General features: G+C 41.0%; 1 protein-coding gene across 1 annotated transcript; it reads right to left on the minus strand.

Annotated features, from left to right (window-relative positions):
• Nucleotides 1-4437: 4437 nt before the first annotated feature.
• zdhhc21 (zDHHC palmitoyltransferase 21) lies at nucleotides 4438-15763 on the minus strand. Its single transcript, XM_083788711.1, has 8 exons — nucleotides 15631-15763; nucleotides 13483-13674; nucleotides 12477-12575; nucleotides 11412-11523; nucleotides 11125-11263; nucleotides 7589-7705; nucleotides 5427-5470; nucleotides 4438-5169 (listed from the first exon to the last, which is right to left on the minus strand). Exons 2-8 carry the CDS (start codon nucleotides 13634-13636, stop codon nucleotides 5040-5042), a joined length of 795 nt encoding a protein of 264 aa, XP_083644837.1. The 5' UTR covers nucleotides 13637-13674; nucleotides 15631-15763; the 3' UTR covers nucleotides 4438-5039.
• Between the last annotated feature and the right edge of the window lie 373 nt (nucleotides 15764-16136).

Below are 16136 nucleotides of genomic sequence, written 5' to 3' on the forward strand. Positions count from 1 at the left end.
CATATTGTGAAACATGTGTCTAATTTGTCTGTGCTCATTTACATTTGCAGTGTTAGAAGATACAGCCGCAGATATGAGGTTATGATATCAGCACTGGACAAGAAAGGATAAAGCTAAAATCGAATGAACTTTTGATAATATGTGTGGTCAATACTTGGAAACTAAGGAGGGAGCACTGAGGTCAGTCCAACTTGTGTGTTGAATGGGCATGTGTTTGTTTGTATAGCATGTGCCCAGCAGCCCAGGGCCGGATTTACCACTGGTGGCTAAACATTTGCTCTAGCCCAGGGGCCTCAACTCCTATAAATCCGGCACGGCATGTGCCGAATGCCGAACATGTAACTATTTAGGCAGAGGCAACATAGATTAAGTTCACGGATCATGCACACATTACACATTTACTTTTTTGGACGATGAGCATTTGATGAGGCCACTGACCACTGCACTGAGATACAAATATGACATTATGATCTTTCTCTTCATCAGTTTAGAGGGCAGAACCCCCTGATTGTTGATATTGTATTCGCACATGTCCAGACATGTGCACACAGCCAACCAGTGCCAGAGCACATTCATAGGATAATTATTTCATTCCCTTTTATGCCTACATAATTTCTCTCATTTACTGTATATCTCTGGCTGGATCACAGTAGCTTTGCACCCTGCTCTCATTCAATACAAAGGCTAGGATAGGCTGTTTTGTTTCCCTCCCCCTGAAGTCTGGGTTTGGAAACAAACAGGGGGAATGGAATGGAATGCTCACATCAGAGGGGTGGTGGGTGTAGGCAAACCTGAGATTATGGCATCACACATCAAAGAGATGGGATTTTCTGTCACTACTCTGGGCAAGGAACTGATAAAAAATAACTTTAAGTACAGAATACAAACCACTTCACATTTACTCAGAATCTTATTTATTGGAATAATAACTATATGATGACCTCTATCATCACAAATATTACAATTTTCAAAAGTGGATAATAGACAATGTATTATACGTAAGCTGGAGAGAAAGAAGTGGACATCTATTTGTTTGTTACCATTATATAAACTCCATTAAATAAAATTCTCAAAACTTCATTGTTCCAGCGTTTGAGACGAGACGATGAATGACATTTTAGGCGCATCCCTAAAACATACATCCATGAGAACGTAAACATGATAAAAGGAAAGGTGGAGAAACATGGCCATATGCTGTGGTGGTACAAGTATAAGAAACAGTACAGAACTGAACACAAAGCCCTGGGTAACACCAGATAATGTGGTTGGCAGTGAGCAGTCTATCGCCCTGAACGTAGCAAATGTTTTATCTGTGATCTGCTGCCTCCTCCTCATTCAAATAAAAAACATTTAATGGAACTCTGAGTCTGAACCCCAACTGCTCAGGTCAACACGTTGCTATGTTAAGATTATAATGAGTGAAGCTGCACACACTAGCAAATGTAACATAAATACTATAATACTCTATAGTAGCGATGCTCAAGTGTTTTTGGCAATAGAGCATGTGTGAAAAGTGTAAAAAATAAACTAAAACGTATGTCAGTTTAAATGGTGACAGTAACTTTCTCACCTCTCACTCCACTATTACAATTGCTGTACTGTTTCAATAAGTGGTTATTGCTTGAACAATTACAGCATCAAAAATAACTTAAGACATCAATACATTTTTGTATGCCAATTATGTACATCTACATATCCCTGAAATAAATACAAAAATAATCCCTGAAACAAAACCAAAAATAATGTTACAAAGCAATAGCAGCCGTTGAATTAATTCAATTTCAAATCACAATTCAATATCAATGAGTCATGATGACAATGATTTCTAGAAAAAAAAATCAAAATACAAGACAATATAAGAAATGGCAATTTGATTAAAACAAAGTTCAATACAATATGATAAAATTGACTAACAGCATAAACTTTTATTCACATGGACCAGTGTGCTAAATAAATTAGTGCATATATTAAAGCATGGCCTCCAGAATGTTGATACGGCCACGGTAAAAACATGAATTAGTTCTATTCTCATTTCTTCCATTAGCTAGGACTTTGGTTTGTACGAAGACCAACGCAAGGTGTGTGTGTGTGAGCTAAGTGCTAAGTGGGAACTGGCAAAAGAATAACAGCTTCTTGACAGGCACTTAAAAACTACTTGGAAAACCTAATATTTCACATGGCATGTTAACGTTCATTTACAACTAAGTAGCATAGAACATATCTGGTAGAGATGCACGTCAACTCATCTTAACCTTACATGAAGTCCCTTTTTCCAGTATCAGTTATACAATGGAAACCATTCTCTAGTGCAGCCAGCTGGACACCGGACCACCACACAAAGACTCCTTTGATTCTTCACACACAATAACGTTACATGAGTATAGGACCATCCTTCATAAATAAGACCTAAATCGTATAAGTCACAAGTCATATATATGACCGTACAATATGAAAAACACAAAGCATTTGTGCCACTGACTGACTGCATCCGCAAATGCTAAAGCTTGATAGAAGAGACACAAGGGACTCTATTTCTGGGGCAGGTGCATTGGTGTGAAGCACACGGGACGGGCAAATTGACCATTTATAGAGGGGCGCAGTCGCATATTTTCCCTTGCCTGCGTGTTTGGTATTTTGGATTTTGGCACGGACCGGTCATTTACAAAATCAACAGCAAATTGCAATTTTGGGTTCGACAAGCCCCCGCCTGCCTCTTTGCTCCGTGGTTAGCAGACAGTGTCCTCCGAGGTGGAAAGTCTGGTGACACCATCACTGACGCCAGGTTTCTATGAGTCTGCATTGGCTCTTAATTAAAGAAAATAAGGCTATATGGGGCAACACAAAGAAACAAGCAAAGCAAACAGTAAATCAATAACAAACATTACTACACGGCTTGGTTGAATGCTTGATTCTGAACGGTCAATCGCAGATTTCAGCGGTGTGTTATTTCTTGATAACAGACCGCTCTGCTCTATAACAGACCGATGCCAAACCCTCAGAGCATCTGCTGTGCCCCGCTTGATTTACTGCCGTTTCCAACATGACAGCCACAATGTCATTTACAGCTAAACATTGCTCTCAAAAATGTTTTTGGAAAACATTTGAGCGAGAAATAGACGAAGCAGTACCCGAAAATAGATTCCATTTGATCAACTCACTTCCTTGTTTTCCGGCTGCAGCTGGGCAGATGAAAGTAATGGAATACTTTCATTACCGCAAGCAAGGAAATATCTTGTTTTGTTGTGTTTTGGGATCAATTTATTAAGTTATGTATCAAGTATGTAATAAGCTGGATAATATCTGCCTAGGCCCTAGGTGGTAATTTTCGGGAGATAATTCACCTTCAGGGTGATTTACCACCTCTGCTTCGCGTAGTTAAACCCCCTGTCGGTGAATTACCTCCCGACAATGACCCCCTAGGCAGATATTATCCCTTACCCAACTAATCCTACCAAACATGAAAAATAATGGTTACATTATGATTGTGCCTGACCAACCAAACCTGAAAAAGAATGCGGTTACATTAGGATTGTGCCTGACCAAATTACATTTACAAAAAGCGAGCTCCCATACTCCGTTAAGTTATACGAACATAATTATTTTTTACTCAATGTAACATTATCACTACTGAGGCACAGAAATATTTATGCAAACGCATAACCCTCTATAGGGCCCAAGGTAATAAGTTGACTTGAACCATTTTGGGCGGGAACCCCTTTTGGTGTTAGCATTATGTTATGCTTTAGCTATTTTTGAAAAATCGAAGAACGACTGACATAGAAACATAGCTTTTTCAGAAAACTGTCAGGATGCAGAAAACATTTTTAGAATCTGATCTCAGGTCAAAATGGGTCAAGTTAACCTGAAGGATCATGAAGAGACACATTTCAATGTGGAATTCAAAAGACATCTTGGAAAACATAATATGCACTAAAACAACCCATGTCCGCGTGCGTGTAGGGTCCAACAGTTGTTCTATTACGTGACAGAAATGTCTGTGGTGTATACAGCCTAAGGTAGATTCTGTTAGTCTGCTGACTGTCACAGCATGGAAGAAAAAAAAGCACTATAAAAAAGTATTTTAAATGTACCCAGATACATATTAATAATAATCCAGCGAATCCCAGCAATGTTCAAGTTAACAACTCGCGTTTCCTTTGTGCATGCGTCGACAAAACAATCTTGTAATATAATAAATATACTAATTAATTAAAACAACAGAACCGTATAAAAACAATGATTATCAATATGTGAATGCTCCATCCTTCACTTCATATAGTGGTTTCACTTCCTTCACAGACAGGTGAAATATTTGATCTATTCCACTGGGAGATCACTATACGTAAAAGATACCAGATACGTAAAAAACGTTTTTTACCAGATACGTAAAAAACTAAACACACACACACACACACACACACACACACACACACACACACACGCGCGCGCGCGCGCGACAACTTACAATATAGACGTAAAATAATAATAATAATAACAATAAAACGAAAATAAGAACAAGGCACAACTCAACAAACAGCCGTTCTTATGGCCACACTGGAGTTATTGTAGTTTTGTCTGTCGTGTTGTTTCAAAGTTGGTAGTGGAGGCTCTTTATTAAAAGTAACCTGAGATGGTTCCCTTCTGCCAGTGGCTTTGAGGTGACGATGTCCGTCCTTGCGATGCAATTGCCTTATTTTAAATGCTTACCAACTGCAGCAGTCACAGTGAGTAATATGTATGATTGAGGTCAACAAAACATTGCCTTGTCGCTAGTTGAACACTGTACTTGACCCTGCTTTACTGCCTATGTGGGCACAACGGAGAAAGGTAAAAAAGTAAAAGTAAAAAAAAAAAAAAAGCTTTATGTATCCACTGGTAAACACAACGACTGCTGCCCAGTTGCCATGGCACGGAAGAGGAAGGTGACAGAGACAAGCAGATGGAAGCCTACAGTGTGTTTTCAGTGGCTCTCCTTTGCCGAACGGGGGCAATTCTTACCATCTGGACCCGGTAGGAGTTAACAGTTTCCATTGCATCGTCTAAACTTGAGTGCGATAGTGGTGGATATGGAGGGGTCGTCTGCTTCTAAGAGGGATGAGCCAGAGGACCTTCCAGTGCGTGCCAAACACCTCAGCTAGTGCCCACTGCCAGGATCTTGCTGATCCAAATCTGTGAGGGGGGGGGGGGGGGCACCACGAATATCTGCATGACTTTGTTTGTTTTCAATCATAGCTGATTCACAAACAGGATCTGAATAGACAATGTTGTCACATCACAGGTTTACATTGTAAAGATGCAGGTGAGATTCGTTTTAGTGCAAGCTCCATCATTTCAGTTTTCAGAAAGTTAGGAGGATTTAAGGATGTAGGTGAGATTAGACATGAGGTGCAAAACAACTTTGTAGGAGGATATTTAAAGAGACTCACGTTTCACTTGAGAACTGCGCCATTTTCTCAATAGTGGTGGTGTCCTGTTTGTGGAGAAACAAGCAAATGATTATACGTTTCAAACAAATAGTAGCAGGTGATAAAAAATAAATAAAAAATGTAATATGCCTCTGCCCCCCATCTGAAAATATGTTGTTCCAGAGACCTCCCCAGAAGCAAAGATTTGAGTTAAAATGTTCACTCTGTAATAATATATATTCAAAGATTTGAGGCACATTTACACTCGGTGCAAGGCTATGAGCTATTTTTCAATAGCTAAAGTATAACATAATGTTTTAAATACCAAAAGGGGTTCCCGCCCGAGATGGGTTAATGTAACAAACTGGCGGTATCCAGAATGCTCGCCTTAAAACCCCGCCCTCGTTTTATTTTTCCGCCGACCGCTCGGTGGTGCGGTTTTTGTAAACTTGTATTTGTTTTACAGAGAATAAGGTTAGAAATAAATTTAGGGTTGGGCATATAGTTTTACCGGGGTTAAGTTTAGGAATAGGGTTAGGGTTTGGCACCGTTTTACTGAGGTTAAGGTTAGGAATAAGGTTAGGTTTAACCGTTTAAGCATACTGTAGTTTACTTGGGTTACGTTTAGATTAGAAACCCCTGTCTGAGCTGTTCCACCAGATTTGTGTTTTGAGGCGAGCTTTCCAGTATTCCAACTGAACATATGAATTAGACGGGGAGGATAACAGGATTGTCAAGGACAGCTACAGATACGGGTACTTAGCAGCCAAGATAAGTGAGCTTTACTCTACTTAACACACATGTAAGCTGTTTAACTTATTATGCAAGCGTGTGGGTCTGTTAGAGTGGACTGGCAGTGTTAATTGTCTGAAATTACACATAACACAATGAAAACAAGAATTGATCAATTATCAATTAATTACCACCTGCTGCCTTATATCTCCAGAATTGTGCTATGAAATAAATAAATATCTCTCTTTATCTGTATTTATGTGTGTATGGAAACAACAACAGGATCTGTCCAGGTGACTCTGTAACTGTGAGTGTAGCCTTAGCCAACTACAAATGGAACCAAAGGACCCTTTTATAACAATAAAACAGGCATGACTGTGATGTCATTAAAGATGTAGTGAAATGAAAAATACGTTTTTCACACTTTTAGAGCATATCCGTAGTCATCATATGAGCATACCTAACAATGGATGCCAAAGAAAATCTCATTTTTGTGTGTTTTTATATCAAATGTCCATAAAAATAAAAATATATTATCACGTGCTGCGTGATGACGAGGCTCACATCAATACAGATGAAGCTCAACCGTTTGGTTCCCATTGCTGCACGTCCAAACACAGCTGGTTTTGATTACAAACTACTCCGTTTTTAATCTCATTCAAGATGACAGTGTATTCATCGTTTTAAACGTAATCATCACGCTAAAATATGTATATAGGTTGTGTACAGGTTAGAGATAACCCCCTGGCTTTGATGCCGTCTCTCTGTCACTTGTAAACAGACCACTGTGCATGTGCGTGCATGTGGTCGTGCATGAGACGGACCTACGTCCCCATAGCCTGGAGGGATGCGACACTCTGATTGGTTCAGAAACTAAGATTCTGCCGTCTGAGGTTGAAACGTCAAAATAAAATGCCCAAAAAGCCATTTCACTACATCGTTAAAAGCGTCAGGTTCCCTGTCTGCCCCTCTGCTCTGTTAGCAATACGGCCCGGGTAACCCATTCAGGTGGTACATTAAATGTGATACACGTCCTATTGAATAAACAAAAGATATGTTGACAAAGTTTTCAATGGGCTTCTATGGCTGGCCTGCAGTACACTGTAATAACGGACCAGAAGTGGGTCTCTGTCTCGTCCATGTCTCATTTTGGGTTGGCGGGGGGGGGGGGGGGGGGGGGGGGGGAAGGAATTTGTAGACGCCGTCTGTCTCCATCATGAGTCTCTCGCGACTCGTGTGAGTGGAGTTGCGCGTCAACGACGCCAGCATGTATTCATCTTTTCATTTGTATTCCATTCAGCACCTGCGTGGATGTAACTGGATGTGTGGCAGTGTCTAGGTCTAGGACACGCTTGTGGCGTCTGGTTCATAACTTACATCAGTCATTATAATTCTCGTCTGTCATGCTGCCGTCGTGCTCCAGAATGTGTGGAGGCAGTTACAGTACTTACAGACAGGATGCCGGTCATCTGAGTGTAGAAGAGGCTGCTCATGCCTCCGAACATGACCATGCCCATGAGTGCCGAGACTCGGATCAGTGCCAGTTCATGGTGTGTCGTGAATTTATCCTGGAAGAGGCAAATAAAAGCTAAACAAAATGTCATTAAATAATTTATCACATTGACTACATAACCCGCTAAACCCGCATTATAATCCCTGTTCTTCCCCTGCCTAATACGCTAAACTCTATTTGTTTTATGTGCTGAACTCGCCGTTTTTTTAAATAATTTAAAATAAATAGCGTATTTGTCACGGACCTGGTGACGAGGCTGATGCGTTATGATGATGTAACCGGTAATCGAGCCGTGCACTGGGATGCAAGGGCTTCTCGGAAAATGAGTTCAATCCAAGTGAACGGTAGTTTTCACTGGGCTCCATGAGCCCTTACTGCTTGTTATTCTTCCGCATCACCACGATGGATTATTTTTCAGTTCGACAACAAGCCATGGGACTATTTTCAGGGGGATTTTCATGGATCAAAGGCGCAAATACTTCGGCGTTATGCTCCAATGGTAATTAAACAATCCCGGCAGCCTCGGTATATGTCATATTTTAAAGCCCCGAATGTTTTACACCATTATACTGTACATCCAACACTTTTTTGTTTTATAGTTTAGGGCAGTGTTTCTCAACCTATGTACCGCAGCACTTTACTGTGCCTTTGATATGTCCAGGTGTGCCGCCTGATTTGTCAGAAAGTAACACTAAGTTAGTGTTACTTTCTGTCAAAATCAGGCGGCACACTAACCCTCCCCCGAAAGCAATATTATAGCTACTGGGCTGCAGGCTTCCTATTGTTGCGTTGTCACACGTCTAACCATTAGACGTGCGATAACAACAACACGGAACAATAGACTAACGACGCTCGGCCATTGAAATGTTAATGCTTAGATGCATGCAGAAGACGCTACATTTCGCTCCCTCCCGAAAGACTGGAGCGCGCAGAGCGCATATGCACGTAGACAGCAGACACATACAGTCCTACATGTCCCCCGACCCAAACACTGAGGAGGTAAAGTAAACGTGACGTTGTTGTGATTAAACATAATGTGCCACGAAAAATAGCTGTCCATAGATGTCCAAACATGGACATCTATGGACAACGGCCAACAAAATATATCTCCCTCCCTCGACAGAAGCGCAGTGATGCCCGATTTATTCTTCGTCGTACACGTGTTATGCTTGCATGCTGAAAATGGCTGATCGACAAGCTCACAACGCGTTGCCGATGCAACACGTTGTGAGCTTGTCGATCAGCTATTTTTAGCACGTGGAAATATGTAGGCTGTGAGAACTGAGACCCTTCACAATAAAAGCATGCAGCTTTCACAAGATGGCCCATAATAAAGACAAGGAAAAGGATTAAGAATTAGGTGGCATTTCACATTGCATATGAGCTATTTTTTTCTCCAAAATGTATTTAAAAAAATATATATAACTAGATAAAGTGCCAATCGGCACAGGTCTCCACCAGGATTCTTCCTCAGCCTAGTGGGAATATGCGTGCACAGTTTCATCGCAATCGGACGCTGCCGAGTTGTGGCCATTTGCTACTCCTGAAAACTGTAGGAGCCAATCGTGGCCAATCAGGATGGAATATGAGAAATCAAACAAACCTGTGTTGATCACATGACTATGGAGATCATGTGTACCGATTTGCGTGAAATTTGGATAAAATCTGAAGGAGTAATAATAGAAAATGTGTTTTACATATGTGGGCCTCCTGGTGGCGCTATAAAGAGCAGATGTGAAAAATTCCAGACAAAGGTTTTTCCTTGGCCTCTAGGGAGTTGGCATACAAAGTGATCCACAGATTCGTGGAGTTAGAGGTAAAACACTTTTCGGCCAGTTATAGCGCCACCTTGAGGCTGAGTTGAAATTGTTCATGTGGCATTTCGTCCTCGGCCTAGTGGGAATGTGGGTGCACAATTTGAAGGAAATCACGCGATGTGTTGATGATTTGCAGCATTTTGTTTGAAACTGAGCACTCCTGTGAACTTTGGAAGCCAATCTTAACCAATCAGGATGGAGTCTGAGAAATCTGAAAGACCGGTTTCGTTGAATGGCTGTAGAGAGACTGTGTACCAATTTGCGTGATGTTTGGACAAAATCTGTAGGTGTACTGTGCAAAAAGTTGTTTTTCACAAAGCGGCCTCCTGGTGGCGCTATAACAGGCCGTTCTGGAAAATTTGGCATCGACCGGGTTAACGGTGGCCGAGATTAGTTACTAACGGACGGACGGACACACACACACACACACGGACGGACACACGGACGGACGGAGTGCAAAACATACTCTCCCCACATGCCTTCGGCCTGGTGGAGACAATAAGGAATTAATTTGGATAATGGTAATTGGTAATTGGTAAATGGTATTGTAAAAGTTGTCACTTTATTAACCCCTACACTGTATGTATGTATATATATATAAATATAAATATATATATATATATATATATATATATATATATATATATATATATATATATATACATAATGTATGTATATATATAGATAGGCCTATACACCGTATGGTGTGCCCCGAGATTTTTAGGCTATGAAAAGTGTGCCCTGGAGCAAAAAAGGTTGGGAAACACTGGTTTAGGGGGCCTAGATAAAGATCCTTGAAATACTCCAGTAGCAGAACATTGAGCACTTGTTTTACCCCAGGGTAGTAGCTGAGCACAAGTGCTCATTTTCAGCAACGCTCTGCACACAGGAACACACAGACAGACACACACTGTCAGTGTCTCTCTGCACACAGAAACACACAGACAGACACACACTGTCAGTCTCTCTGCACACAGGAACACACAGACAGACATACACTGTCAGTGTCTCTCTGCACACAGAAACACACAGACAGACACACACTGTCAGTCTCTCTGCACACAGAAACACACAGACAGACATACACTGTCAGTGTCTCTCTGCACACAGAAACACACAGACAGACACACACTGTCAGTCTCTCTGCACACAGAAACACACAGACAGACACACACTGTCAGTCTCTCTGCACACAGAAACACACAGACAGACATACACTGTCAGTGTCTCTCTGCACACAGAAACACACAGACAGACACACACTGTCAGTCTCTCTGCACACAGAAACACACAGACAGACATACACTGTCAGTGTCTCTCTGCACACAGAAACACACACACTGTCAGTGTCTCTCTGCACACAGAAACACACACACTGTCAGTGTCTCTCTGCACACAAACACACAGACAGACACACACTGTCAGTGTCTCTCTGCACACAGAAACACACAGACAGACATTCACTGTCAGTGTCTCTCTGCACACAGAAACACACAGACAGACATACACTGTCAGTGTCTCTCTGTCTGCACACAGAAACACACAGACAGACATACACCGTCAGTGTCTCTCTGCACATCGTCATCAAAGCAGCTAGGCTTTTACATCTGACAGTGCTGTGCCTTGCTTCTTGTGATGTGATCTAAAGCTTCTTTACCTTGTCTAGTCCCATCAATGGCTGGAAGTAATAATACTGGCAAAAGTCCAGGGCCAGGGTGAACAAACTGAGGACCTGAGTGTAAAAACAAAGCTGCAGGAACAGCCAGTGGTTGTCCTCTCCCACGCAGTTATTTATCCTGAAAGGGAATAAAGAGACAGATATTAGGAAATAAACATGCTTAGAGTTCAAAGCAATGCCTGAAAGTGGAAATTTGTTTTTGTAGGATTCTTTTTTTAAAATCATTTCTTCTGTATACAGCTTAGAGGAGTTTCAGGGAGCCTTACCAAGGGCAGTGGTGGTCCATTCTGCGTACACAATGGCCACAACGACTGCAGTGGTGAGACCTTTTAGGTCTCATTAAATTGCACTTGTTGCACAATTCCCAGTGGTCTCGCTCTGTGAAATAAAGAGGACAGCATTAAAGCCCACCAAGGTGGTGCACAACATATTTACAACTCATTCAAATGAAATGGGCCGTGCCTAAGGACAGTAGTTTCACTTGACATCAGCATTGCCTCCTTGCACTGATAATTGAAGGAGCAATCGGTCTATTACATAACCACTTAATCCCTTTCTTTATACATTGTATATTAATAGTGAAGAAAAAGTGTTACATTGCAAGATTTGCATCACAAGCTTGTGATGCAAATTGGACCAATTGCATACAAGCTGCTTAGGAGTTTCCTAAGAGCTAGTGTCGCTTATCTCAAGGGCTATTCTGCAGAATAGTTTTCAAGTCATAATAGGCGAAGATTCAGTAAAAATGTCTGATCTGCAAGCTCACAACGTGCCATATTGTGGGCTTTTATATGGGATATTTTCAGCAAAGATATTTGGTGTAGAAGGAAAAAAGGAGGGGTTCAAGTAGACCCCTGGGGACTCCACTCAATGATGTGTACAGTATATACTATATAGGGTTTAAGTGGTTAACAAGCGTCCAGGTATCTAGCAAAATCGCATTTAACCCATTTTGACCTGGGAGCGATTCTACAAATGCCTTCTGACAGTTTTCTGAAAAACCCATGTTTCTCAAACATTTTCATGTCAACGACCCCCAAAAAATATATGTAATTGGCTGCCGACCCCCATCTGAAAACTATTTTTCCCAATCCAATAATTCTATTTTCATAGAACACCTGTGCCATATCACAATAGTACAATATCCAAAATCACATACAATATCCAGGCTAATATCATGATATAGATATGGATCCATTCCGATGATTGGCCCCCAATTTCCAATCGGATCGGGACAACCCTACTATGTGGGTATTAGTTCGAGCACTGGTATTGAAATGAAAACTTTAAGGAGAATGCTTCTGAGAACAATTTCCACTAGTATTTCTTACCAGAGAGAGGGATTTGTGGGTCCGTGGGAAGACGCCCTGGGTCTGCTGTGGAAGCTCTGAACAGGGCTGCGACGCAGAGGCCTGACGCAATGTAATAGCCTGAAATTACACGTGAAATGATGTCAGAGATTAGTGCAGAAACATGCATGAATGGAGAGATTCACAGCTGGTTTTCTCCCTGGGGAGTAACATTTTTGGCTTGATTGGCCTAATGTGTTGTCCTATGTTTAACCCTGTTTAAGTGTGAAATGTACATGCAAGTGAAACTAATTTCATCCAATAAGGAGAGAAAACTCATACAGGATATAGACTAAACAAGTGAAATTAGAAATGATGAAACAAAGACATGAGCAGACACATTTTGAATTGGATTTGGAACGCTACAAAATGTCATCCGATAAATGGGTTCTCTCTCCTGATTGGATGAGATAGTTGGACCACCTGGTACTGACGGACTGGGTTGGCCAGGGTTGGAGGCAATGCTGCGGAGAATTTAAATCTGTGTTTTACCTCTACGACAATCTAAAAGCCAAAGGCCAGTCCAGACGCTAGCCAGTTTTTCCTCCCGAAGATTTCACCACACACACACACACACACACACACACACACACAAACACACAGTCACACAAAAAGATACTCATATGGAAAGGCAATATTATTTTACTTACATTGACCCTATAAACAAGACTATAACTGTTTCACTCATGATAGACTCTTTCATAACAGACATGCGTCAGATCGCGTCAGATAATCCCCACATAGCCTACAACAACTTCCGTGAACCGAATTCACTGTAGTATAGCCTTTTCACGAAATAGATTTGTACTTTGCTGTTGTGAAAGTTTATAATAGAGAAATTCAAAGTTTCAACACCAAAGTAGTAGTAGTTGTTGTGAATTAGCAAACTGGACACCGTTTAAGAAAGACGCCAAAAGTGGAATCACCCAAATCTTACCATAAAGAAGTCAAAGGGGTCAAAAAGAGAGTTGGGGTGGGGGACACTCACAGACAACTATGGCCCAGGGGATGTGTCCTTCTTTGTAGTGCGGAAGCAGCACTAACGTAGGAACGAAGAGGCTGTTGTACAACCAGATGCCAAACACCACACTGATGCACAGCCAACCCATGGGGTCAACCACAAAGTGCAGTCGAAGCTTCATGGCTACTGTGAAGTAGAGGACCTAGAGAGACCCAAAACCTACACAACACAGTGGATAAAAACAAAAAAAACAACTTTTAAGCATGCTGCTTGACGACCAGTAAATATCAAGTCCATGGTTCTGCTCGGTGTCCTGTGTGCGAGATGTGTAATGTGTATGTTTGTCTCAGCAAGTCTGCGTTTGGCTCATCTCTCCCAAATACAGTATGTTAGTTAGGGATAACAACATACTAACATAGTACCTCAATAATAACTAAAATGCAACTGGTAAGGACATTTAACTCATTCATCAATAACAATATTAAAAGGTTAATACAAGACCGGTATAGTATAGTCACCTTTAGCTGCAATTTGCAACTATTTTTTTAAATAATGATGAATCTAGAGTTGCAATACTCGTCGAAGTGACTGAACGGCCCTGCGTACCAGCTGTTTCGAATTTGCACATAATGCAGGAGGCAGCAGAGCGACCCGTTAAAAAAAACGAGTGCAAACTCCAACAATTAGAGAAAGAATCACCTGCACAGAATTTATTGACAGAAAGTAGCTCAAAACATGTCTACGTGTCTATGGTGGATTTTTATGAAACAAATGCTTTGCAGATTGAAAGAGCTTTCCCTACAGCTGCAATGTTGGTGAGTTTAACGTTGTTTAATACAAGCAGATCGCAAAAGCAATTTGGATGAATGGGGAGTCAATGGAGGGTATTGCAACTCTAGATTCATCCCATTATAAAAAGTCTAGAAATTGCAGCTAAGTCACCTTAGGCTGTGTGATTGCAATTTGCATACTTGATACCATAATATCTAGGTAGGTGTGTGGTAGGTGGGGAAGTCATGCAACCAAGACCAACTTAAATAGATTGCACAATTCTGTTCTGCCAAGGTGTATGACACATACACACACCTTCTAACTTGGTATGTCAAGTATTTGTCTATTATCTGCATATCTGTGAAGCACCACCCTGACCCACCCTGCCCAGGCAACTTCACTGTAATATTTCTTCTCTTCCTTCCTTGTTTATTGACTCATTGTACCGCCTATCTGGCTAGCTAGTGGCGCTATAGCTATGACAGAGCAGATCAGAGGCAGGGACGTAGCCGGCACAAGCCAACCGCACACCGGGAGGCGGTACAATAAACGGTAAACAAACAAGAAGAAATAAAGCGACCAAATCGGTCAAACAAAGATTAAAAATACTTAACGGCTTCCGCGCCACAGGAGATATTCGCAGCGGAATGTATAGGTACTTAAAGTTCACGAATTCAGAATAACTAAAAGAAAAAAAGGCCGTCAAACGCTGCAGATACGATCTTAGAGAGAATATTTATGTCCGCGTTCCAGAATTCCCATACGAAAATATAGTTATGAGCAGGGACCCTACATAAAACTCATCAAAATTTCAGAAAAGCTTTATGGAGGGTTCCGAGAGGGGCTAAGTTTTTTGATGAATTGAACAAGGTGGACCCTCTTGTAAACAAGTGTAATGCTTAATTGGGTCGTACACTCACAGTTAACAGTCTTTGTATTGAGTTTGTGCTTGAAATGTACTGTAATTCTGCAAACTGTTAATACATAATATGTATTAACAGTTTGCAGAATTACAGTACATTTCAATCAATCAAAGTCATACATACAGTACTGTACTGTACTGACAGTACTGACTGTCCATCACGTAGCCAAAACAAAAACAGATGCGAAGACAGGGGGGGGGGATCACTGTGAAATAATGTAATACAAACAGAGCTATTAGCTTGGATTCTAGCGGAAAAGTAGGGTTACTTCATGTCTTCATCACTGATGAATGGTAAGATCCACTGCTTATATGGGTTAGCAAGCTACTGTTGTTGACGTTGTTGCCTATATATCTCAGTCTATAAGGCTAATCTAACTAACAAAGGTTCAATATTAAAAAAAACATGTGTAGGCCTAATTGTAATCCCGCGTGGATTTCATCATGAATCGATGAATTATGAAACCATAAAAAATACATACTTGTTATTGAAAGCCAACTGCACACGGGTGTGATGAACACTTCCTCATCTGGTGTATGGATGGGTGGATAAGAAAGGTGGGTGGTGGAGGTGGAGGAGGAGGAGGACTGACTCGCTCCACCGGTTGCTGTGCAAGAGCGCAGTGCAGTACACTGCACAACATGCCATAGCCTGGCGGGATGCTGCTGTTTTTTATACCCTATACCCTATAATAAAAGAAAGTTGCATTATTATTATTATTATTATTATTCATATATATATATATTTTTATTTTTTTACTTACCAAGAAAATATTATCTCGTCTAAACAAAACCTGCTACTTTTGACATACCGGTAGTCAAGGGTATTATGTATTACATACATGTTATAGAGTATAGACAATATTGTTTTCTCAAAATGTTTGATGTGTATGCTATTCATCAATGGAATGGAATTATTTATTTTTAATTTAATCGAATTCAGTCACACCCAACTCAGCCGTCCCTCCAGGCTATGGGATGTAGACTC

This window comes from Protomyctophum parallelum, assembly GCF_964188405.1.
Source record: "Protomyctophum parallelum genome assembly, chromosome: 18".
NCBI classification, from domain to species: Eukaryota; Metazoa; Chordata; class Actinopteri; order Myctophiformes; family Myctophidae; genus Protomyctophum; species Protomyctophum parallelum.

What these genes read in the sequence shown, in the direction of transcription:
- zdhhc21 (XM_083788711.1), bottom strand. Translation starts at nt 13,636, where the DNA reads ATGAAGCTTCGACTGCACTTTGTGGTTGACCCCATGGGTTGGCTGTGC. An exon ending in ATGGACCACCACTGCCCTTG is followed by an intron (nt 11,264 to 11,411) that starts GTAAGGCTCCCT and finishes ATTCCCTTTCAG; the next exon opens with GATAAATAACTGCGTGGGAG. An exon ending in GCGCAGTTCTCAAGTGAAAC is followed by an intron (nt 5,170 to 5,426) that starts GTGAGTCTCTTT and finishes CCCCCCTCACAG; the next exon opens with ATTTGGATCAGCAAGATCCT.